The sequence below is a fragment of the Rousettus aegyptiacus genome, unplaced genomic scaffold (genome assembly GCF_014176215.1).
Source record: "Rousettus aegyptiacus isolate mRouAeg1 unplaced genomic scaffold, mRouAeg1.p scaffold_m13_p_3, whole genome shotgun sequence".
In the NCBI taxonomy this organism is placed as follows: Eukaryota; Metazoa; Chordata; class Mammalia; order Chiroptera; family Pteropodidae; genus Rousettus; species Rousettus aegyptiacus.
This window is the reverse complement of record NW_023416306.1, coordinates 165557691-165583240: the sequence shown is the minus strand read 5'-3', so window position 1 is coordinate 165583240 and position 25550 is coordinate 165557691. Positions and strand designations below refer to the sequence as shown.

General features: G+C 53.4%; 1 protein-coding gene across 1 annotated transcript in view; it reads right to left on the bottom strand.

Moving 5' to 3' along the window:
• The window catches only part of RIN3 (Ras and Rab interactor 3), a 105786-nt gene that overhangs the window by 3489 nt on the left and 76747 nt on the right, over positions 1-25550 (bottom strand). The window contains exons 6-9 of the mRNA XM_016145456.2: positions 22341-23912; positions 20373-20681; positions 7054-7185; positions 656-819 (exon numbers count right to left, since the gene is read on the bottom strand). Of these exons, the coding sequence (XP_016000942.2) occupies positions 656-819; positions 7054-7185; positions 20373-20681; positions 22341-23912 (2177 nt within the window). The remainder of the gene's footprint in view (positions 1-655; positions 820-7053; positions 7186-20372; positions 20682-22340; positions 23913-25550) is intronic.

Sequence of the window (25550 nt, the reverse complement as noted above, 5' to 3'; positions counted from 1 at the left end):
AGGGCATCAAACTCAGACTGTGGGGGAATGAGGGACAGGTGGAGAGGGGCGTCAGGTGGAGGAGGGGGTCGGGGAAGAAAGAGGATGGACAGGTGGCAGCCAGTGAAGGAGAGATGGGCAAAGGGAGCTGAACTCAGCATGTTTGGGGAATTAGCGGTAGCTTGATTTGATGCAGCTTGAGGGTGTGGGATGATGGGAGTGGGAGGGGCCAGGAGTCTGGCCGTCAGTGAATACTGAGATTTAATAGAGAGTTTGCAGGGGACTGGAGGCTGGAGTGGAGGGGGCAGGCTAGGGGCAGGGGGACCTTGGCAGCTGCTGCATTTGTCCAGGGACGGATGGGCAAGACTGTGGATCAGCTCATGGGCTCCCGCAAAATGGGACTGGCACGGCTTACGTCCACACCGCCAGCCCTAGCAGAGCGCTAGGACATAGCGTTAGTAGGTGCTAAGAAATGTTGGAAAGGAGTCTCATGCCCCCTACCCCGGTCTTGTCTGCCCAACAGAACACCAACGCCCGGTGATACTTTCCTAGGCCCCCCAGGGCTAGGCACACACTAGCAGGCACTGGGTGGCCAGCCAGAACAGCCAGTCAGCGGCCAGTGGGGTGGTAGGTATCTGGGGCATGGTCCCCTCTCATCCTCTGTCCCTGGCGTCACCTGCACGGAGGAGCGGGAGGCCCGAGCCTTGTTGAGCGTGCGCCGGCGCTCCCAGCGGTGGATGGAGTCTTGCACCTCCACACTCAGCTGCCGGGTCACCGTGATCTTGTCGTAGTTCTTGATGTGCTCCAGGGCCCCGTAAGTGGTGGTCAGATAGTAGGAACCTGCGGTGACAAGGGTGTGCGGGCTGAACTAGGACTGCTTCAGCCCATCCGCAAGGGAGGGAGCCCGCTCGGGTTCGGCACGCCCCGCCCACCGCTCTAAGCTCCGCCCACCGCTCTAAGCTCCGCCCACCGCTGCTGCTGTGGACTCACATGCGGGACAGTCACCTGCAAACTTCAGCCCGAGTCCTCCCCACAGCCTTGCGAGCTTCCCGAAGTCCAGCCCCGAGCTGCCAGGCTCTGCTCAATGGCTGCCCTTTGGGATGGAACTCTTGCTTATTTTTAAAATGGTGTTTTACATTTTAAAAGCTACTCAAGAAACTGATAATCATGGATGTCTTTAGGGTGGGGAAAGGGGTGGCCGGGAGATAAGGGTTGGGCGGAGACTGCTGGCCTGCATGTATTTATACACACCTATATAAGCATACATACTGACGTATACATCATATTCTAAAAATAACTTTTAAAAGATGTAGATAAAATTGTAATTATGGTTATACTATTGCACACAATTTAAAAAGATTTAAAGTAAAAAACTTGCGCCATTCATGTCTCCATTTTTTTTTTTTACCTTCTTAAAGTAATTCACGTATATTCTTAATACCTAATGTTTCCTAAAGTAATTTCAAGCTTTGAGAGAATTTAGACTGCGAAATTTACATGAGATTTTAAGATAAAGGATGATAATTCGCACGGATGCTTACAAGTCCATCCTCCTTTGCTTGTTCAGGGCTTTGGTTAAACTGTTTGAGAAGCACCAGCCTCGTTGAGCCCCTTCACTTTGGGGAGAGGGAGGGTGACTTCCATGGGGTTCCCGCCCAGGCCTCGCTCCCCAGGCTTTTCTGTGTCAGGACAATGAAATGAGGCTGATTTTCCTGGTGACCCACCCAAACCCCATCTTCTCTTTCTTCCTAACTCTACTGAACTCTACATTTTTGGGGGATGAAGTAACACTTAACTAAAAATGCTCATTTCCCAGACTCCCTTGCAGCTCCGGGTAGAGGGCAGGAGACCCTGTTCTGCTGCTTAGATATAAGTGGAAATCCCTGGGTGGGGCTTCCAGGAAAGCCTTTTGAAAGGGGCAGAATCAGTTGATACGTTCCTTCTGGGTTTTGCTTATCCCCTTCCTCCTGCCTGGAGCACAGAGGTGAGCCCAGAGGCACAGCAGCTGTTTTGCGATCAGAGGTGACAGGCCCAAAGACAAAGGCTTACATCCTAAAGACTAATAGAAAGAGCTGGGTCCATGCTTTCCTGATGGCAGGGCTCAAATCTTTCATTATTAAATCGGGATTGCTTGATGCAAGAGACAAAACAGCCCCTCACTCTGATTTAAACTATTACTAGTTCGTTACATCATGGGTTGTTTGCAGCTTCAAGCATTCCTAACTTACATTGGATGAAGCTGCCTGCCTACACTTACAAAGTCCACGATCACTATGGGAAAATTCACAGCCTGGCAGAGGTCAGTGGGGGGTAAGATAAAGGAGTTTATGTCCACAAGATCACTCACCCTTTCATAGCAATATCAGAAAGAGACGTTAAAAAATGAAAAGTATATCAAGGCCAACATGGAATCTGGCTTGGGGATTCTTATCTGAGAAGGACCAATAGACCGCTCATGCAGGTGTCTCCTGCACTAGCCAAGCTCAGAGCCCATGTGTGCCGGAAGCCGTGGCTGGTGCCTCCAGGCCTTGCTGCCCAAGAGTCCCAGTCCTCTACCTGGTATACCGCGATGGTCCTGTTTCCCATCGTGTCTCCCTGGCTAGGAACCGAGGGGTGAGTGCAGGGCACCGATCAAGAGTACAGATTTGGAGTTAGAGAGCGGGATCTAGGTCTTCGCCCTTCAGCAGCCAGCTCTGCGATCTCAGGCGAGGGTCCTCTTTAGCCTCCCTCTCCTCATCTGCAAATCCCATAACGTCATTGTGAAAGGTAAGTGAGGTGATTATGTGTGAAGTGTAGTTTAGTGACCTGTGAGTAGTGCATGGTGGTTAGGTGACCTCGGGGAGGTGCTCTGGGGCGTCTCACCCTCTGAGAAGAAGGGGAGGAACTCCAAGTCCTCCCGGCTCAGGCCTCCTGCTCAAGCCCTGCTTTTTCACAGCCCACGCGGTCCTTTTGGCAACTTCCCTTTGACTTGGGGCTCTGTAGTGTCTGCCAGGACCACTAGGTGGCAGGCGATTCCTCCCGCCGTGAGGTTTGGAGCTGGTGTTTTCTCCAGGTAGAGTTGTATGTCAATGGGAAAAACTCACTGTCCCTATTAGGATATTAGCCCAGCGCGGCCAGCTGTCAGCCAGCGTGGAGAAGGAGTCCTTGAAGGCGCTTCCAGGACAGGCTTAGGGTTTGAGCTGGCTCTGGCCGGCTGCCCAGCGCAGCCTGGGTATCCTATCGGCTCGTAAACACCCAGTGTGGTGGGAGCTGCAGAGAGAGGCTGGGGGGGCGCTGGGGTCCCATCAGCTTAACATTCTGGCCCTCTCTGCGTCTGCTCTATGCTGGCGCCTCCCACACGATATGCTTGCTGTGAAGAACATGGGGCCCCGTCACTGGTCCTTTGCCAAATTAAAGCACATGGAACCGGTGGGAAGATCACGAAGGTCCCGAAGTACATAGATTCTGGAATCTGGCTTGTGGGCTTTTTGTTGAAGGCAAAATTGTTTGTTCACATGAACTGCGACACACAGGAGGGAAGAGCCCAGCTTCATCTCTCGTCCTGGCCTTAGCTACCTCTGCAGAACGCTAGAGTGCCCGGACGGTTTGGAAACCCCAAGTCTAGCCCAACACCTCCACTTTCCCAAGGTAGAGGGGTTAAGTGACTTGCCCAAGGTCTCTAGCCAATCAGAGGCAGAACCGGGACAGAAATCCAGCCTCCGTACTGCGCTTGTTATTACATCCTGTGTTCGTTCTCCTCTTAGATTCGAGCAACTGGAGTCCTCAAGGCTGGAGACTCCCCAAGGGTCTGCCCACCCATCCCAGGCGTCTTTGAGCTCTACAGAGGACCAAGGGCAAGGACTGGCCAGCAGAGACACTGCCTCCTCTGTCCTTCCCCCTCTAGATGAACCCCCTTTACCTGCATCTCGGGCTTTGGTGATGGAGCACCCTGTGTGCCATCACCTAGCCAGGACGGGAGGGTGAAGCTGGGGAGACACAGGACCTGGCCCCCCCCAGTCCCCACTCTCTGTCCCTCTGTCCTTGGGCCCAGATGCTTCTAGATGGAGGTCTGCCAGTTGGCAGACTTGAAAGGTGGGAGCACCTGCCCAAGTTTGGAGACCCCAAGTCATTTTATAACCGGATGCCAACACCTGTGAGGCTGGGCCTGACCTGGGTGCTGTGACCTCCCACCCTGGCTGTCGGACTCGGAAGAGAGAGGGGTGCAGGGAGGCACCCCTGCAGACCATCCCCGCTCCTGGTGTGTGCAGCTTGGTGTGAGATTCGTCCCCAGCAGGGCCTGACACTGCTGGCTGTGGGCAGCGCTGCCGGCAGGGGCGGTGTGTGGCAGCCTGGTGAGACTCGGTCCCACCCGAATCTTACTCCCAGCAAACACCCCACCGATTCCTTCGAAATATCCGCATGGGGCAGAGGTGGGGGTCACTGGCCATTAAGACTAGAGAAGGGCAGACAGCAGGGTATGGAGGCAGCCTTGGGTCAGGCCCTGTTGAAAACCTTTATGTATTTATTTGTACTTTCGCTTGTCCCAAAAACACTTGTTATAGCCCAGAACAGACCAGTGCTCCAGCCTGAAGGACCTCATCTTTCCCAGCTGAACCCCATTGCCTTCGTGAGCAGGAAGAAGGAAGCCAAGACGCTATGGGAGGATTGGGGTGGGGGATGCGGTTCCGCAAGGAGAGAGTAGTAGGGCCAACGATGTCCCCATCCTGTTCCTGCTCGGTCCCTGTGCCTGGCCTGGGGCCCCATGTAGCCACAAAGATTCAGGCTGAGGACACAGGAGGCGTTGTGACAGCCAGGGCATGGCTGCCACTGCATGGGCGTGAGCCAGCACTCGGACCGTCCGCCGAGCCTGTCCCCAGAGCCCCATGCTCTCTAAGACTCCGTAACAACCCTGTGGGGCCAGGGCCGGTCCTTTAACAGGATTCGTAAATGATTTATTTCCAGGAAGATCAGTGACACGTGCCCACTGTGGAAAATTTGGAAAACCTACCTCAGGTACTCTCAACATTTGCCAGACGTGACCAGATATGAAATTATCTTGTTTGGTTGTTTGTTTAATCTGTTAAAGTTCTGACCTTCCCCACTGCCTGCCACCCCCTCTGTCCCTGCCCCCTACCCCCCCCCCGCCCCAACACTGTGATGAGACTCCATGAGAAAAGGGACCCACTGAACCTGGCGTAAAGCAGGAGCTCAGTGCACATCTATTGAATGAATATCTGTACATGGCCTTTCCCCAGTACTTACTAAGTCTGAATGCTTTTCTTGTTGATTTAAAGGAACATTTTACATATTAAGGCTCTTAATTCCAGGTGTGCTGATTTGTGAGGACATTTCCCCCTGGTTTATTATTAGTATCTTATTCTATTTATGGTAATTTTTGACATGTAAAACTTTCGATCATTAGAGGTTGCATGTGTGGCAGCCACGAGACCACTCATATTCCTTCCGAGATTGCTGAGTGGGCCGCAGTACTTTTCAGGGGGCTCAGGATTTGGGACAGGAAGCCAGTTCTGCTCCCGGCTCCCAGATGGAGCTTTGTTGCCTCCCACTCCCTTCTCTTTTACCCTCACAGGTTAATGGGGCCTGTGGGAGACAGACCAATGTTGTCTGTGGCCTCTGCCCAACCCCTCAGCCTTGGCTGCTCCTGCGTGCATGCTCAAGGCTGGGGAAACTAAGGCAGAGGCCTACGAAGACCTGGTGGAGACGCCAAAGCGTGGGGTACAGAGCGAGGCATCCATTCACGTTCATGAGACTATCAGCCCCCTTGGTCTTGCCTTGCCCTATAGCCCAAGTGCTTGGCATGGGGCCTGGCACACAGTAGGGGCTCATCGAGCAGCTACTGGATGGAGAGATGAATGAGTGTGAATGGATGGATGGATGGGTGGGTAGGTATGTGGGTAGATAGATGGATGGACAGGTGGATGGGTGAATGGATGGTTGGATAGGTGGGTAGGCGGGTAGAAAGATGGGTAGATGAATGGATGGATGGGCGGATGGACGGATGAATGGTTGGGTGGATGTACTGGGTGGCTGATAATCACTGCTGAAGAAAGCCAGGCTTCTCCTGAATTGCAACACCTTCTGGAAGACAGGTTGTTCTAACTGCAAGGAAATTTTAACTACTGAGAAGAAAAAATAGCTTTGGAGGTCCTAGGGCACAAGCCAGAGTTATACGTGACAGTAAACTTCATGGCTTTACACGCTCCCCTGAGCTTCTAAGAACTCACAAAACTGTCACCCAGGGGACTGATAGGTGCTAAAAATGCAAACAGATGCAAAGAGGGTTGGTTTATCTTAAGAATCACAAAGCCCAAAGAGGCCACACAGGGCCTGAGAATCTCCTTTTATTCTTTGAGGCTGATGTCTTAGAGGATAACTTGGGGCTCCTCGAGAGCCAATACCTTGTCTGGCTGCATCTCAGGGATTTTTGGTGGAGGGGTGACGGAGGCTAAGTGGCGGGGGGCAGTGGTGGATAAGAGGAAAGGGGAAGGGAAACTGAGGGTGGGCAGAGCAGGCCGCGCCCCGCATCTACCCACAGCGGTAACCTCCGCCTCTGTCAAGGGACCTGGCCCAGGGCTGGATGAGCCAGCGGGCTGAGAGTCCCCAGGCCACCCTCGCCTGCGGACTGACCCCCGCTTCCTGCTCAGACTCCCCATGGGCACCGCCCGCCAGCTCAGCCTTGTCTTTTATACTGCTCACAACTGCTGCTCCCTCTGCGAAAAATGCCTTTTCCCCTTCTTTACCTGACTCGTTCCTTCTCATCCTTCAATACTCAGCTCAGGTGTCGCCTTTTCTAGAAGCCTTCCCTGACTGCACAGCCCAGGAAACATGTTCCCAGACGCTCAGCACATGCCAGCAGTGGGGACGTGGTTCTTCACTGGCCAGCTCCCCTGCTAGTCTGTGAGCTCCCCCAGCACAGGGCCTGTGTGGGACCCTGTGTTGTGTCCCCAGGGCTCAGTGGGGGTCTGGCATCCAGGAGTTTTGCCTTGGGCTGCCCCGTGTGCTCCTAGCGTGCCTGGGTGTGTGGTGGGCAATGGGCCCACATGGCCAGGAAAGGGGCCCGGGACGGCGACTCACCCTCCCCGAGCTGCAGTGCGGGGTCCATGAGCTCCATCATGTACTCCACATTGAGGAGCATCTCCGTGAGGTTGCTGCGGGCCAGCACATACATGAGCACGGGCAGGAAGTCATCGGCCCCGTAGGACTTGCCTGGGAAGAGGAAGGAGGCAGAAGGTGGTGAGTGCAAGGCTCTCCTTGGGAGCTAGTCTCTGCCCAGGAGAAGGGTTGGCGGTCACCCCAGGAAGAAGAACCTTCTTGCTTTCTCATGATTACCAGGATGGGCGCGACCCTGGAATCTGACTACTTGGGGTGGCCTGTGACACAGTCTGGGTTTAGGAAGAAGGAACTGAGAAAAGTACCCTCTGCTGGGGTGGGCAAGACGCAGGCCCTTCCTCTTTCTCCGCTCCTTTCCCTCAATGCCCCTTGCTGCTGGCTTGACAGTCCAGTTCACATCATACTTATTCATGGACCCACCCAGAAGTAGCTGTCTGTCTCACTCTGATGTCTCCTGGGGAGGTTCTCTGTCCCTTTTAACCACACATTTCCCTCTCTACCTAAAAAACAGAAAGTCAGAAATTCTACCACTCAACCTTTGTTCCTTTGGGTTAAGCAGTGTCTGTTCTTGAGGGTTTCTTTTAAAACATATATGCCTCTGAAAGGAAGAACTCATCACTTCTTCTTTTGTGGGAGGAGTTCACAGCGCTCAGGGCCTCCTGATAGGAACAGAAGCTTTGGGGAAGAGAAGAGGGGGAAGGCAGGCCTCCAAGATGCCTTCCCAGCGTGGCTCTGAAGACTGACCATTTGGCAACACACGATCAAAGGTTGTACCTAGAGGACAAGAATTCCTACGGGGACAGAGTCCTCCCGGCATCCCTAGCTGGCCTCTTAGCATGCCCATGCAAACACGCTGGGGACATGGAAAGCGTGACTGAGCAGCTTTGCACAGTGAGAAATGGCCACCGGGCCCCCCGACTCATTTCTCACTTCCTCTCACCAAAGGGAGACCAGGACTCAGACAAAGGTGTCCGACTCAGTTGGAGGGTACCCAGCCTGGCTGGACCCCAGCTGCCCCGGACCAGGATGCTGCCCTTTGTGTCTTGGGTGAGGCTCACAATCAGCTCAAATACATGCCAAGCAATCTAGAATTCATTCAAAAACTGTATTTCTACTTTGCATGTTTTATAAAGGATTTTGGAGACTATCAGGAAATACGAGATGAAACGGTAAAACCTAAGTAAAAATGTAAACATCAGGACAAATATAAATGACAAGAGGAACTGTACACCACAGGAAAAAAAAAACACAAATAAGCGAGAACTCACACAGCTGACCCTTTGGTATCACAAATTTGGCTCTGAGTTTCCTGGTGGCCAAGGCGAAACAGAAAACACTATCAGTTACGTCTTCTCATTGTCCATGAGAGGAAAATATTCCTGTTTCTTGGGGGAACCAAATTCTTATTCTGACCCTTAGGGCTAAAATAAAGCGTTCGCATGTGGCTTCATTTGGGGAACGTGACTGGTGGGTTCCTACACCAAGGATAGGTTTCACTTAGCGATTCATTTCATTGTCTCGAGACGCAGCTCAAGGCACTGCTAGGGAAGAAAGGCACATTTCATAGTTAACTCTGCGTGTTCACATCTGTTCCTTATAACAATGACATAAAGTAGGTATTGTTTTGCCCACCTACTGAAGAAGAGACTGAGGTTCAGGGAGCTTAGATGACTCTCCTTCGGCCAAAAAACATCATGAAGTTATGAGAGGTACAGCCGTGAAGAGCTAGGCTTCTGGCTTCGGACCTGGGTTCGAATCCTAGCTCTCTCATTCAGTAGCTGCGGACCCTGGGAAGGTCCTTCCCTCCTCTAACCTTGGCAGAGAGGTTGGAGAATGAAGTGGACATTTGAGGATACAATGAAATGACGTGGGTGGTCAGTGCTTCGTTGAGCCATAGCGGGGCCTGTGGCAAAGGAAAAATGTATGCTCCTGTAGCTACTTATCAAAATATTCCCTCAAATTTTGAACCAAGTGGAAAAAGGTAATGAATGCTCATAAGAAAACAACACGACTGTCTATCAAACCCCATGTCGACAATCTGTTTGCTTTCCATCGTCTGTCCCCATAAACACACAAACGCGCACCCCAGGAACCACCAGCTGATCGGAGATGACTCTTCCTGTCGCATAACAATGCAGGGTCATAAAACAGATGATAATAGCCTGTCTTTACTTAAAATGTCATAGGTTTTTTTGCGCTAATTTTTATTTTTTTTAAATATCGTATTAAAGTATTATGTGTCATAACATTTGACCCGGCAGTTCTACTCCTAGGTACATACCCGAGAGAAATGAAAACGTGCTCACGCAAAGACATGTACGGAGATGTTCATAGCAGCACTCAGAATAGCCCACGCATGGAGACAGCGAAAATGTTCCTCGGCTGGTGAATGAACAGACGGTGGAAAACGATTTGGCGGCAAAAAGGAGCCAACTACTGGAAGTACGTGCTGCGACATGGATAAACCTTGAAATCATTGTGCTAAATTGGAGAAGCAAGTCACAGAAGACTGCATGTTGCGCATAGTGTATGCTTCTATTTGTACGAAATGTCCAGAATAAGCGAATTCAGAGAGAAAGAAGTAGACTGGTGGTCGCCAGGCGCTGGGGGTGGGGGTGGGTGGGTACAGAGTTTCTTTCGGGGTGATAAAAATATTCTGTAATTAGAACAGTTTTGCTTCTGCAATTTTGTGAATATGCTAAGAAACCACTATTGTTTTTTAAGTTAGCTAATGGCAGCTAAGACAAGTGGGCAGTAGGGTGAGGCCATGTACACAGGTTGACAAAGGAAGTGGGTCCGAGCTGGTCCCAGCCCTCAGGACCCTCCCAGTCTACAGCCAGTGGCCGTGCCAGGGACTGTGATTCTGGGGTCGTGGAGAACCCTCCAGGGACGGTCTTGTGGTCTTTGGCTGCTCGGCCTCATGCGAGCCCTGAATGACTGCCGGAGACGGCTTTCCTCCTCCCCCCCGCCCCCACTGTCCAGTCTCTCTCTATTTTCATAAGAACAGAACTGACTTTCAGCTGGGGCATGGCCACTCAAATTAAAGACTTGCATTTCCTAGCTGCATTCCCCAGCTTCCCTTGCAGCTAAGTACAGCCACAGACCTAAGTTCTCGCTAAGGGTATGCGAGAAGGAAGTGATGTGATCGGCTTCCAGGCCATGCCCTCCGAGGGGAGGAGCATGTGGATGGAGAGAACACCGGCGATGGTGGAGTGACAAGAGAGGAGCCTGGGTCTCTACGGACCGTGGAGAAAGGAAGTGTCCTACCAGCCTACGCTGGTACGTGAGAGTGAAACAAATTCAGTTTTGTTTAAATCACGGGTGTGTGTGTGTGTGTGTGTGTGTGTGTGTGTGTGTGTGTGTGTGTTAATAGCAGTCTAAGCTATACCCTAACTTCCATAGAACGTGAGCTGCAAATCCCAGTAGAAAGCGCTCCCAGTTGATGGTCTGAACAGCTAAGCCACGACACAGCTGCTCATTCATTCCCTCCCTCCCTCCCTCCCTCCCACCCTCCCTCCCTCCCTCCCTCACTAAAACCCTCTTATAACCCCTCTGTCCCTCAGATCTGATTTTTCTGGATTCCGGTGGAGAGCAGGAAGACGCAAGTAAAAAATAGGGTGTGAGAGAGCTTCGAAAAGAGGTGGGAGTTCAAGGTCGAATTTCGCAGCCCCTCTGGAAGATTTAGTTTCCCACTGCCCGTGTGTGGGCAGGTAGGTGCCCTCTCAGGGTGCTGGGCCACACCCCCAAGAAGCACGAACCAGCACTGCCTCAGTGGGCTCTGGGTGGACTCGTGTGTCTCCACATGGCCACTCATCCTTGGTTGGTTTTCCAGAGAACACAATAGCCTGTGGTCTGCTTTCCTCAGTTTCTGGATCTGCAAAATGGGGCTAGTACACTGGCCTTGATGGCCTGTCAGGATTTTGAGAGAATCCCGTGTCTAGTCGGCGAGAGTCCAGGTGAATCTTCCTTCTGACAGCTTCCTGCGCTTGTCCTTTGCGTTTGCCACCCCTGCTCTCCTAGGCGCCCTCCCAGCAGGGTCTCTGTCCTTTGATTGAGCTGTCTACCAACTCACCTCCTGGGAATACAGCTCTGATCATGCTATGTCTCTTCTCAAGAACCATGAATGGCTCCCACTGTCTAGAGAATCAAGTCTCGGTCTCTTACCACGATGTTCAAGGCCTTCCACAACTGGGCCCATAGATACCTGTCCATCGAGATCGACTCTACTCTCCTCCAACCACACTATCTGGCCTCAGATTAGATCACCTGTGTTCCTGCCCCTTGGTTTTTGCCACACCCATCTACCTGGCAAGCCCTTCCCTTGCCTTCCATAGGCCCGAGCCTTCTGTCTCCCACAAAGTACCAACAGTTGTGTGACTCTATGAAAGTACAAAGCATATTTCATAAACATATCAACAACTTCCTAAAACAACTCTGTGAGCTGTGTTAGATTCATTGTGTGTACTTCACAGATGAGGAAAGCGAGTCCCAGAGAAAGCGAGTCCCAGGGTAGGATGTGGCAAACCAAGACTTGAATGCAGCTTTTTTCCACATACAGTCCCGTGTTCCTGCTACTCCGACACGCTTCCTTCAAGTTCTACCTCCTCCACGAAGCTTTCCTGAACTTCCCTGGCTACTGGTGCACACTCTACTCTCTGCAACTTCCAACTCAGAATGACATGCTGCCTCCAGCGCCCTCGCATGTAACATTCCACTGTGCCGAATCACGGGCCATTCCCTGAACTCCGCAGGCACGTTCACGCTATGCCTGTGCACACATGCTTCCCTCTGCCTGGTGTGCCCTTCCTGCTTTTCTCCTACTAACTTCTCCTTGTCCTCTCCACATCCTCAGGCACAGTTAGAGGGCTCCCGTTCCAGCTCCTGTACGCCTTGACTATTTCAGAGCCTTCCCTTTTCCTCGGACTGTGAGATTCCCTAACAGGAGGGATGGGGGCTATGTGGGCTTGTGGGTAAGTCACTTAAGCTCTCTGCACCTCCGTCTCCCTGACCCCCTACCCTCAGTCCCTTTCCAGCCCTTAGCACAGGGCTTGGGACATAGGATGAGGACAGTGGACTGAACCGAGCCCATATGTGTTCCCACTGGGCACCACTCTGTTTTGCACAGGATCGGAGCCATGGTCAAGGATATTAGGGTCTGCTTTGGGCTATAGACAGTGGAGTGCTAGGAAACGCCAAACGAGTGGCTCTCCAAAGCAAAACTTAAGCTGATTTGTAGTGTTTGCCCATTTCCATGGCTTAAATATTTCCACAATGCTACACTTCGGCTTCTACTAACATGAATATGGACTAGGGAAGAGATGCGCACCATTAGCTCTTATGAGCTGGTATGAGGTGACTTGGCACACTAGTGGCCTTGGATTCATCAAGTCCAACCTTATTGTGAGAAAACTGAGGCTCAGAGATGGGAGAAATTTGCTCCAAGCCCCACAGCTGGTCAGTAGTGGAGCTGAGACTAGAATCTGGGTCTCTCTTCCTTGACATGGGTGAGAAATGCCCACTCAGGGTCTCCGACTGCAGAGTGACACCCACAAGCTCAAGCAACATTTAGGTGCACCAGCTCCTAGCCCATATCCCAGGGGCAGTTATGGCTGCATTCTCCTTCCCATGAAGCCAGGAGCCTCAGCCGGGGCTCAGCCCTGCACGTAGTGGGGCCTCAGGCAGTGCTGGGAAACTGGGGCATAGTTGCAAAATTATTCTACTGTGATCGGAATATGTCTTTCATGGATCAGAGACTGTGTCCGTCAGGCTGTGCCCTGGAAGCTCCGCTGGTCTGTAGGCTGAATTTCCTGGTGATTTCTGCTTTTTTTTTTTTTTTTTTTTTTTGCCCAAGACCTATCTGTTTCCATCTGTAGGGATGTGGGGAGCTGATCACATTTTAAAGAGCTTGGCTGGGGGACTTAAGTGTGTTTCATCAGCTGAGAGATTTTGGAGGAGAGCTCTGATAAAAACGAGCTGAAGCGTGCTCACCTGGGTCATGCAAACTGAGGAACACTGGGTTAGGAGACCCCCCCCCCCCACCCCCAATTCTGCCACTTAACTGGCTGAGTGATCTGGGGCTCCTCACTCTGACTCTCAGTTTTCTTATCTGAAAATTTGGGTTCATAATAAAATTCTGTCACATAGGGCCATTGTGAGCATCAAATGAATGGATGGATTGAATAAGGTTTTATCTTCTAGAAAGCATTACCTAAAAGAATTGGCAATTTTTTCTGTAAAAGGCCAGATGGGAAATATTTTTAGTTCTGGGGGCCACATAGTCTCTATCTCAATTATTCAATCCAGCCATTGTAACAAAAATAGCCATAGACACAGTGTAAATGAATGGATGTGGCTGTTTCTATAAAACTTTATTTACAAAATCACGTGGCAGGCCACAGTCGGCCTGCAGGGTGTAGTTTGCAGACCCCTGATCTTGGGGTAAGGTCTATCGTCTTGTCATAACTTCCTCTCCAAATGGGTTGACGAGGCTCTTACTGATGCAACAATCCTGGGGCAGCACCAGGCTGATAACTGTGATCTGCTTTGCCCTTACTCTCCACCATGATTCCCACTCGAAGCCACTTCCTTCCTCCAGGAAATCGTAACCAAGGACCCTACTCCGCACTAACTAGGTTCAATGCCCTTAAAATAGGTTTCCCTGGCCCGATCATTGCAGAATGTAAAAACAAACATTATACCTTAACTCAGAGGGGCCCCCTGACCTCCCAACCCAGAGAGCAAACTCCCCAGATCCCTACCTTGGTTTGTCTAACCTAGTAGCATATTTTAGCATCTGATAATATATTTTGTATTTCTGTTTCCTTGTTTATTACCCGTCTCTCCCCAGAAGAATGGAAGCTTTATGGGGGGCAGGGACCTTGTGTGGCAACGCCTCGACAGTGTCTGGCTTGTGGTAGCCGTTGAATAAATATATGTGCTAGATGAATAAATAAATAGCATTTATCACTCTGCATGGTTGTCGCTTGTTTAATGCTGTTTTTCCATTTGAACTGTGACCATCTTAAAAACAGGGACTGGGTTTTTCTGTCAATATCCATATTGTCAATAAATGTTTGTTGAACTGTTGAATAAACGAAACTATTTGACAAAATCAGGATGCCAGGAAGCAGAGACCATCGAGAACAGGAGGTCTTAAATTTACTTTGGCAGTAGAAGTCTTTCGTAAAGGGGTATTTTGTACAGAAGCTGGCTTCTCTGGCTGATTCATTATAGGGGCAGCAGGGCTGGCCTGCTGTTTCCTCTCCCCCACATTCCCCCTGCAAGATGGCCTCCCCTGCAAGAGGCTTCTACAAAGCTCCCTGGTACTGGTTTGGAAACTGTGCAGCTCCTAGCCACACAGATGAAGGAGCTGGAGCCTGGGGAGGAGACGTAGCTGGTCAGAGTTCTTGCAGTCTGTGGCTGACGTGAGACGGGAAGCCACCCTTCTCTCCCACTGAGTCCCCGAAGCTGCCCTGTTTGGCTGTTTGCACTTTGTGCAGACTCTGCTTCAGTCTCAGTTCTGCTTTGTACAACGCCACATCCCTGAGGACATCACTCCAGCTCCCTGGGTTCCTCTTTGGAGAGCTCAGCCCGCAAGCCCGCCAGCCAGCCAGCCAGCCATGTAGGCTCAGGGACCTGGGCTCAGGGACCTGAAGCCAAAAGTCCCAGCCTGGCTAGGAAGGCATGGGGCTGCCCAGGACATGGCCCTGCCTCCTCTGAGGTCACCTCTGACCCCAGGTCACCCTGGACAGGTGGAAGAGTGCAGTGATTGAGCACAGGCCCTAGATCCAAGTCCCAGGTCTACCATTCGCCTGCTCAGGTGTGACCCTGAGTATGCTGCTTAACCTCACTGAGCTTGTTTTCTTGGCTATAAAATGGGGATAACAAGAGTGTCCACACTTTGTGGGTGGTTGTGAGAATTCAACAAGACAGGTGGAAATGATGAGCATGGTGCCTGCTGGGTTATTGGTGTGTGAGAAAAGTTAGATGTGGTTACTATGCAAGACAAGAGGGTAACATGTCTTAGAATCCTCAGAACATGACATCTCAGAGGGCTTGAATCCCCTTTCTGTTGTGAAGTATAAAAAGAAGCTTGTGTTTCAGTTTTAGGCTTGGCCCAGATGTGCGTCCCCTTCTCTCTCTGTCATCTGGATGTCAACGTCCAGGGACACCTAGAATTCTCCTTCAGCCTGGGTCCCTGAAAGACTCTATGGAGCAGAGCTTCCTCCTCCTTCCCCAACCTTTCTCCATTAGACTGGACTTACACAAGCGAGAAATAAACTTCTATCAAGTTAGAGAGTGCAGGGTTTATCTGTTATAGCTGCAAGTATTTCCTTAACTGATTATCTATCTAGCTACCTATCTATATCTATTTCAAAAACACCAGAAAGAAGTCCACCAAAATACTAATCATTTTTTCAAGAATAAGCACGGTTGACATTTATCACCAGAAATTCGTTTAGATTTTTTAACGTTGATGTCTTAAAAACCAAAGCAGCCTGGCCTTTCTCTGTCCTCTCCACCTCCAGTTAATGTCACCGGCTTTCTGTTCCATGCTCCTGGGGTCTCCCTTGAGTTTCCTTCTCCCATCCAACTCTCAGCTTCTGCCTGAACCAGCTGCAGAGTCCTAGCCGACTGTGTGGTCTCTGTCAGGGAGGTGGACGGCAAGGGGTCTGAAGGATGCTGGGACCGACACTATCACTTTGGCCCCCACATCCAGTCACCTGACTGTTGGGTACCCTGTCTTCTGGGGTCAGGAGCCAGGTTCCATTTCTTGAAGTGTAGTGTTAGGGTATTTACACAGATTATTGAAGGAACAGAAAAAGGCAGGTGAAAGGTCTTCACTGTCTCTTGGATCTTGTCTGCTCTTTATCTGTGTTAGAAGAAGGTTCTTTATATTCTTTTAGAAAGAATCTCACATTTGCACACACTGCATTCCTCCCTCCTTCCTGCCCTTCCATCTTAGGGCAGAGTCCTTAGGCTTGAATCTGTTTCTCCCAAGAGCAGGGCCAGCCTTCTAGGTCTGATCTTAGACATTGAAGAGGTGGGAAAAACCTGTTTGTCAAGTAATGGGAGATGCGATTCTAGAGGTTCTAACCGGTGTCACCGGGCTTCATGATGTCCATGAGAAACTCAGTCTCCTCCTGGCTGCAGGATGGAGGGCCAAGTGTATCCAACACCATTGTGTCCATGAACTCCCGCTCTGCCTGACCCAGGGCCCTAAACTTGCTGCACTGGAGGAAGCGCTTGATGGTGATTTAGGAACCTTGGGATCTGTTTCTAGGCTGGCTGCTTGGTATACTGATAAAAGCACATAACTTTAGAATGAGAAATTTCTAGGTTTGAATCCTGGTCTGTCTCTGTCGTGGGCATTAATAGCAACTACCTTTCTGGAAAAGATGGCCTGGCCAGTTACCTCAGGTCTTGTGTCTCCAAGTTTAACCCTTTGCCCCTTGTTCCAACAGGTCTCACCAGTAGCCAGGCCCTAATTTATCTTTGCCTCAAGTGGGCCATGGGGGTACCATGGTTACCGCTGCCAGCTTCCTGCAGTGGGATCGCTTCTTCCCTGGAGGCGAGGGGACTGGGCGGGGCGGGTGGGAGGGAAGGGCTGTTTTCTGCTTAGAGAGGAGGTAGGCAGGACCGGAGCTGGAGGTCTGCCCAGGGCTTTGCGGCACTGCTGGGCGCAGACCACACGTTAGCAAGCCACTAGAAGCGTCTGGCAGCAGGGACGCGTGAGCCAAATGCTTGGTGTAGAGGGCCTGGTCCTCAGATGGCTGAGCGTCAAAGTCAGAGGAGAATTTAAGAGCCAGTCAAGGCCTAGTTGAAAATGCATAACCTCAATCTCATCATCAGGAAACATCTGACAAACACAAAATGAGGAACTTTCATTAAAGAGAGAGAAAAAAAAAGGTGGGGGGTGGGGTCATAAAAGCCAAAGAAAAGCTCGGACATGTTCCAAATTAAAAGAGCTAAATATAATGATACCCGACCCTCAACTGGATCCTCACCTGGAGAAAGAAATACCAGAAAAGACCAAGTGACAACTTGGAATGCTGATGGTGGGTTAGATAAAAATGTTATGTCAGTGCAAGCTTATGAAGTAAACAACTTAACCGCGGTTCTGTAAGAGAATGCCCCCAGCTTAGGAAAGTGTTTAGGGGTCAAGGGCCAAGATGTATGTAACGTACCCTCATACGATTCAGAAAAAAAACAACAACTCAGTATGTACAGAGATAGCGTAATGATAAAGTAAATGGGGTAAGATGTTAACAATCCACAAAGGGTACACGATGTCCCCCTTTTAATCTACTATTTCTAATCCTGAAGTTTTTGAAGTCTGAAGTTACTTCTGAAAAAATTTAGCAGCAAAACTGGTTATTTCACGCAAAATCCCATGTGGAAAACTATGTAAAACGGGGACGAGCAGGGTTGTCCGGGGTGAAGCCAGCATGGGGCCGTGTGCCTTTGGTGGCCCCTGGGGTGCTTCGGGGAACCCAGCTTGGAAACCACTGAGTGCGTTCAGCCACTACGTCCTTGGGAATGTTGTGGGGAGGCAGCCGCCCTAGCACCCTAATATCCACTGGACGCCCACACACGCACTTGGTGGCATTTGATCCTCAAAGCGGCACTGAGAAAGCCCTTCCCAGCCGCATCTGAAAAGTGAGAAGATGGAGGCTCTGGAAGGGAGGCGCCTCTGGGGCCTGCCCCGCCCAGGTGTTTTCCATTCGCCCTCCGGCCCCTGTGCTGAAGGCGATGAAAGTTCAAACCCAGGCCTGCAAACACACCCCAAAGCCCCTGCTCTTCTCCGCAGAACCCGCTTCCTCCCAGGTGAAGAAGGTGAGGCTCCAGGTCGGGCAGCCCTGACCTGCCACGGGTAGTGGCGAGATCGAGAGCCACTGGACTCGCAGTCCAGTGCTCACCCAGCCCCCCGAGAGGAGAACAAGCTGTCTGCTCCTTGATGAGAAACACATCTGTTCCTGATGGGGCATTTTTACACGAAGGCCTTCCCCTCCCCTGGATTTCCGGGCTCAGGGTCTCCCGCCTGGGACTGGCTTCTGCATCCGCAGAGACCCAGCCCTACTCCACCGAGGACAGAGAAACTCAGCCCTGTTCCCACACGCGGTGTGGGTATGCCCTCTCAAGCGACTGCCTTTCTTCTTTTCCTTCTCTCAAAATTAGCCGTTCCTCCCCCAGTGTCTGCTCTCTGGTTTTTCGTATGCAAATCCTCTGTCAGCAAAACCATTGTGTTTGAAGTTACCGCCAAGGGATTGCGTGATGAAAGGGATCCCAGGAACGGCGAGCTTTCTGAGCAAACTGGGACTCTGCTGAGAATGGAGTTGCCCTTTTCAGGCCCAAAGCTTCTCCCTGCTTCGTCTCAGGGCCTGGAGAGCCCTTGGCCCTGACTTCGCCTCAAGTCGCAGCAGGACCCAGGAAAAGCGATTCCCCACCTTGGGGGTTCAGATGGGGAAGGGCTGTGAGGGGAGCTTTTCCAGGGTGAGGGGACCTTGCACCGTCCCCCAGCCCCCTACAAACAATGCTTTCTGTTGGCCTGCAGCTGAGCTGGCCAGCCCATCCCCAAGGGAGGTGGAGAGAACTCTTCTCGTTCTACAACAGCCACCAATGAGCCTACTAGGTGCTGCGCGTTGAGGTCTTTCTACATCTGTCGGTTCCAATATTCACGAGTGACCGGCTGAGTGAGGCTTCTGAGCCATCAGGGGTCTTGGTTTCCCCTCTCTGTAAAACAGCGCCCTCACGTGAGGAAGCTGGGCCTTAAGCGGTTCAGTCAGTCAGTCATGGTCACACAGGTAAGTAAGTGATGAATCAAAAATTCGAACCCACGACCGTGTGGCTATACAGGTAACGATGCTGCCACTCTCCGTTACCAAGGCTGTGACGCACAGTTGCACAGGTTGCTTACTGCACGAGGGCATCCAACGGAAAGAGGTGGCTGGGGGATCCCACCCAGCCAGCACACTGTTTGCTAAGGTGGGCACCACGGTGCAGGATGCCTGTCCCTGTCGGCTGGAGCAGTGTGGAGCAGCGCTGTGATAAATAGAAATAGCTCCTTTCTTACATTCGTGCCCCCTGGCAATGTGACTTTGCAGCTTTTCCCACCAAGGAGGGAAGTCTCGTTTCTCACCCCTCGGTTCCAGGCTGGCCTTGCGACTAAACGACTCAGTGAACCACGGCAGAGTGGCATCGTGCCAGTTCAAGGGGTGCTCCTGGACCACCAGCTCCTGCCACGGGCACGAGCCTGGGCTAACCCACCAGAGAACGAGAAATGCATGGCCTGGTCATTCCCATTCCAGACCCGTCAACAGCCAGACGGCCACTCGACGTCCGAGCAAGGCCACCCTAGATCAACTGGCCTCACGCATGGCCTGGTCATTCCCATTCCAGACCCGTCAACAGCCAGACGGCCACTCAACGTCCGAGCAAGGCCATCCTAGATCAACTGGCCTCCAAACAACCCCCTCTGGCCACAGAGCCACAGATGACCCAGCTAGGCTCAGGCCCACCTGACCAGGTCGGCATCACTAACTGGTGAGCAATCTAACTGATTTAGGTGGCTGTTATGGGGTGAATTGGCTGCCTCCAAAATTCATACGTTGAAGCCTTAACCCTTAGGACCTTGGAAAGTGACCTCATTCGGAAATAGAGGGGTCGCAGATGCGATTAGTTAAGATGAGGTCACACCAGGGTAGGGCCCCTAATCCGATGTGACCGACGCCTTTGCAGAAAGGGAACGTTTGGACGCAGACGCAGACGCGCTCGCGGGGGAGGCGCCACGCGAAGCCTGGAGTTGTGCTGCCACCAGCCACGGCACTAGCAGAAGCGGAGAGAGAGGCCGGGCACACGTCAGTCGCTACAGTCCTCAGAGGGGGCCCTACTGACACCTCGCCTCCAACTTCCGGCCTCCAGGACTGTGCGAGAATAAATTTCTGTTGCTGGAGTCACCCGATTTGTGGTACTTTGCTCCAGCAGCCCTGGGAAACTAATACAGCACCTTTTCGTAGTTCACACCAAGGCACGGCATGGGCTGGCTTCCTTGTCTGCCGCCAGCCAACCACGGCCCGCCTCCCGGTGCCCAGGTAACCCCTGAGGGGAGCCCAAGGGCTCCATCCCTGCCAGGCCCCGTCCTGCCCTAGCAGGCCTCATCCGCGAAGGCTTTGCTAGTGTCTTCCAGAGGCTCTGGAGGCCTTGGCAGGGAGGAGTCACAGACCCACACAACATCACAGCCTGGAGAGAGCCCCCAGCCCCGCCCCCTCCGGCTGCCCGCCTACCTGGGTGGCCGAGGGCCATGGAGTCGTAGATGAGCTTACAGGTCTTGAGCAGGATGGAGATCTTCTTTTCAGGTGAGTAGGCCTTGTGCATGCTGGCAAACTTCTGCAGGATCTTCTCCATGACAGGCACCTCCGGCACGCTGGTGGTCACGCCCAGGTCGGTGGTGGTGGTGGCCAGGATCACCAGCTGGTTCTCCTTGAGCTGTTGCAGCGAGCCATCCTTGCTGTGGATCTCACGCAGGCATGAGTTGATGGCTTCTTTCAGGGGCTTCAGGACGCACTTGTACAAGGCGGACTCCACGATCGCTTCTGTAAGAGGGGGAGAGCGGGAGGGTGAGGACTACCCCCATCTTCTGACCCCTGGAAAGACATCCTCACAGCCCCGGCGGTTACACACTGCAGTCTGACCCCCGAGACAGTGTGGTACGTTCAACAGCAAGCCGCACTGAGAAGACCCTGGCGCGGGAGCCCTTGTGCTGATACATCATATCCTAATCCCTTTCACAGGGCCTGGCGTGGATTAAACTCCCACCGGGCTGCCTACTAGTACAGGATTTCAGAGGGCACTGTTCACATGGCCGCTGTGCAGCCGGACGTGGAACACCGGGGGGCCCAGGAAATGTTTGGTGGGGTTGTTCTTGATGTCTCCCTTTCAATCCCCAGATCCACTCGACTCTAGTCTCAAGGCTACAGTATATCCGAAGCCTGACTTCTCACCACTTCCAAGGCTACCACCGTGGCGTGGGCTACCATCATCTCTTGCTTGAGTTTTGTTAGAAGCCTCTTGCTCCGGCCCCTTATAGCCCATTCTCCACTCAGAAACCAGCGGAATCCTGTCATGGCATGTTTGACCGTGACGTTCCTGTGCTCGGAACGCTCCGATGGCTCCCATCCCATGGACAATAGGAGCCAAAGTCCTCCCTGTGCCCTTCGAGGTCCCTCTGGGATCCGCCCCTGTGACCCCTCCCACTCACGGCTGCTCACGTCCTTGGGCTCACGCTGCTCCGGCCAGTGTCCCCTCGCTGCTCCACTACCTGCCACGTCTGCTCCTGCCTCGGGGCCTTTGCACCCACTATTCCCTTTGCCTGGAGACATCGCTTCACAGCTATCCACATGGCTTATCTCTTCACTGTCCAAATATCATCTTATCCAAGAGGTGCCCTCATCATCTAGTGCAGGGGTCCCCAACCCCAGCAACTGTTAGGAACCGGGCCGCACAGCAGGAGGTGAGCGGCTAGCAAGCAAGTGAAGCTTCGTCTGTATTCGCAGCCGCTCCCCAGCGCCGGCATCACCGCCTCAGCTCCACCTCAGAGCATCAGGCATTAGAGTCTCATAGGAGCACCGGTCCCTGGTGCCGGAAAGGTTGAGGACCACTGATGTAGTAGAGTGAGAGTTAGTCAGCTTTGACCTCACAGTGGCTGTGCAGTGTACACACCATTATCTCCACTCTCCCGATGGCCCATCTCAGGCTCTGAAGGTGTGAGCCACTCAGCTAGTTAGGGCTGAACGAGGACTTGAATCCCTATCAACTTGACTCAGCTGCCTTGGGTGTCGGTAGGGAAATATTCTTGGGAAGTCTTTTTGGCTCTACCCTGTCCCCAGAGGGAGGGTCTCAGCTACTGTTTCCTCAGGAGCCAAAGGAGAGGGATGTGGCCTGGCCCTCCACGGGTCCTGCATCTCTGAGAGCTACCAGGACTCCTGCCAGAGATGGACAGGCCCTCTGCAGCCACATGTGCCTCAAATTGCTCCTTGTGACTTGTTTCCCTCATCAAACCAGGAGCATCCTGGGAGGGGTGTCCTGTCCAGCCTCTGATGTGGGTTGGGTTCTTCCACCATCTAACTGGGCACCTGGGCAGAAGCCGGAAGCACGAGGCAGAACAGCAGAGCGGTCAGTTAGTTTGGGGAAAGAGGGGATTATTTAGGCTGACCCCTCCCTCCCACCCACCCACAGCCATGCCCAGGACTGACCCAGCTCCTCCTCGGAGTGCAGGGCGGGGTCCACCAGCGCCTTGAGCTCTGTGCTCTGCAGCAGGTAGCTCTTGAGCTGGGTCATCATGGTGCGAATCTCCTGCAGCATCTCGGTGCTGGAGGTCTGGCGCGCCATCATCTCCAGGCTGTACACTTTGTAGTCCTGCACCAGGTTGCCGAAGTACGAGGCCTTGTCCTGGGCCAGCTCCACCACCTTCTTGTACAGCTTGCGGTCATTGGACAGGAAGGCCTGGAAGACGCTGGTGAAGCTCGCGAGGCTCAGGCGGTGCCGGGCCTTGCCCAGGATCATGGAGGGTTTCTTCTTCACACTGGGGCTGCTAAACTGCTCCAGCTCCTCCTCCGTGCTGCTGGTCGAGTAGGAGTCTTGATCTGTGGCTGAGGCGGGTCCTCCCACACTGTCCGAGAGGGAGGCTAGGGAGCCCTTGAACTCTGGAGTGCTCTGGGGCCGGCCGCCAGGCTTGGCTTGCAGGCTCTGAGTCCCGGTCTGGGAAGCAGGGCTATGGTCTTCTCTGGGTGGGCCGGGAGTGGGTTTCTCAGGGGCCACCTGGTCTGCGGACAGCTCGGCGCTCTCTAAGGGGATCGGGAGGACGAAGGCCAGTTGCCGGGAGATCCGTTTTTTTCTGGGAGGCGGAACTGGGGGTTGCCGGCTCTTCCTCGGTAGCTCTGGCAGGCTGCCCAGATCACTGGCTTTGGCCACGGCTTCCTGGCCTTGCTCTGTGGTCCTCTGAGGCCTGTTCCCAGGACTGTCTGAGGTCCCCGGGGGTGGCAGGCTGATCAGGGAAGCCCTGGAGAGACCCAGCTGGTCCCCCTCTGCTGTCATGCTCTTGTCCACCTGCCCTGCACTCTGGTCCTCCAGGGAGACCTTCTCGGAGACTCGGCGTCTGGGAGGAGCAGCAGGCACACCCTTTTTCCCTGGCCCTGGAGGGATGAGGGCCTGCTGGAGGGGGCTGGGGGCTGCCCCTGGCTTCATATCTTCCTCCCTGAGGGGGCCCAGGCCTGTGCGTGGGCATGGGAGCCTCTCGCAGGCTGTCATGGGTGGCTGGCTTGGATGGTCTTGGGGACCTGGGGCATGGGGTGGCAGGTGAGGGGCAGGTGCTGGGGCTACAGGAGGAAGAGCCTCTGGAATTGGGGGAGCAGCCACGGGGGAAGAACTGGGCAGAGGGCTGGCCAGAGCTGGAGCTGGAGGAGGAGGAGGTCGGGCAGGGCTGGGGGGATGAGGAGGGGCCGATGGGGGAGGGGGCGCTGGGCGTCGAGGGGCCCACTTGGAGGTGGGTGAGGTAGCGTCAGAGGTGGGAGGCGATGGGTGCGAGGGGCAGCTTCCAGGGGGTGGCAGGCGGGCGGGCAGGGCGCTGCCACAGTCCTCGATGAAGATAGGGTTCACAAACCACAGGCGGTCATTTCCGACGGTGAGTTCGATTTCACAGGAGCAGTTTTCGTAATGGGAAGCAGACCTGAGGGTGGAGGGTGCAGGCGCCCCGGGGGCTGGGTCTCTCTGGGGCTCCACTGGGCCCCCACTTGATCGCTGGGAATTCAGTGCGGAGTCCCAGAAGCCTGTGGAAAGAAGACAGGAAGAGACGGTCAGTCTCGGAGCTGGCGTTGCAGGCGGGGTCGGGGGAGGGCCATGGGGGAGCCGTGGCAGCTTGTACTTCACTGCTCCCGGAGCTGTTTTCCCCTCTTGGACTGTTTTAGGCCTCTGCCACCACTTCCTGCAGCAAGAGGGGACGCCCCATGAGATCCTCCCCGCGGTGCTGGGGTGGGGCCAGGCTGCGGTGTTGACAGGCTCCGCTTCGGCTCTGTCCCTTTGTATGTGAGGGCCCACTGCGGAGCGGACAGAAAGCCCAGAGTTCCGCAGCTGACCAGTCGGCTGCTCTGGGGCATGTCCCTTGACTCCTTGACTATTCTAGGCCTCTGTCTAGTCATTCTTAGAGTGGGGTCCCAACGGGGACGGTGCTTGGGGCCCGTTTTGGCCGCCACGGTTCTCTGGAGGCAGAATAAGCATATGGGCTGTGGCGGGTGAGCTCAGGCCTGACCCTCCCAGGGGGGATCCCTGTCCACTGCATAACAATTCTGACTGTGGTCCATCTCGTCGTTAACATAGGAAGCTGCCCCATGACCCCAGCATGTGTGTGTGTGTGTGTGTGTGTGTGTGTGTGTGTGTGTGAGAGAGAGAGAGAGAGAGAGAGAGAGAGAGAGAGAGAGAGAGAGAGAGAGAGAGAGAGCAGGGTCTCCTGTACCGCAGAGCTCACGCCTTTCTCCTGACCTAGCCCTCTAGCCCTCATGGACCCAGCCCACGGCTGCAGCTACCAAAGCAAGTCTGTCCCGATCCAGGCATCGCTGGTCAGCGCCAGGCTTGTTCTGGGGGACGGGCACAAAACGTCCAAGCTGTAAGGACACTGAGGGTCGACTAGCTCAGTAGTTTTTAAGTTCCGGGTACCAAGCCCTGTGGAGAATGTGGTGGAAGCTCAGGACTTTCCAAACGGGGCACAGGGCACAATGTTTTGAGAACAGTTTTAGTTGCCTGGCAGACACTCTGAGCTCACTCAAGCAGTGAACTCGGGTCTTGCTCAGCCTGTTAATTGTAGAGACCCACAGTTGGTGTTGGAGCCAGGCCTCTGGACTCACATCCAGAACTCCTCACTACCAAAAATAACACCCAAGACAATAAGAGGAGCAAACGTGCACCGAGTTCTGGCCGTGCATTCTCCTGGCTTTCCGGGGATCCTCTCACTGATCTCTGACCACAGGTCTTTGCTAGAAGTCCCGATATTGTTCCCATAACACAGCTGAAGATAGAGACCCAGAGAGAGTAAAGAGCTTGTCCAAGGTCGCCGGGCTGGTGAGTGAAGGAGCCGGGATTTGAACCGGGCCGGACTAGTTCTCGAGGCTGTACGTTCAGCCGCTGCGCCTGCTACGCGGCCTTCCGGCCTTCCTTCGTCGGAACTTGCGACACTTCCCATCTCGATTGCTCCGCCAGCGTGGGTGAGTGGAGGGCGGTGTGCACCCCGGAGCTGGGGATGTGGTAAGAACACAACAGGCTCTTGACACCGACGGAAAGGAGACATCACAAGATGGCCAAGGGCAGCGTGTGTGCTAAGGTTACATATTCTCAGAGATGTGAGCATCTGCGCCCTTGCTGGCCAGGGAGTCAATAACCCAGTCAAGGTGGTCAAGGTGCAATCCTAGGACCAC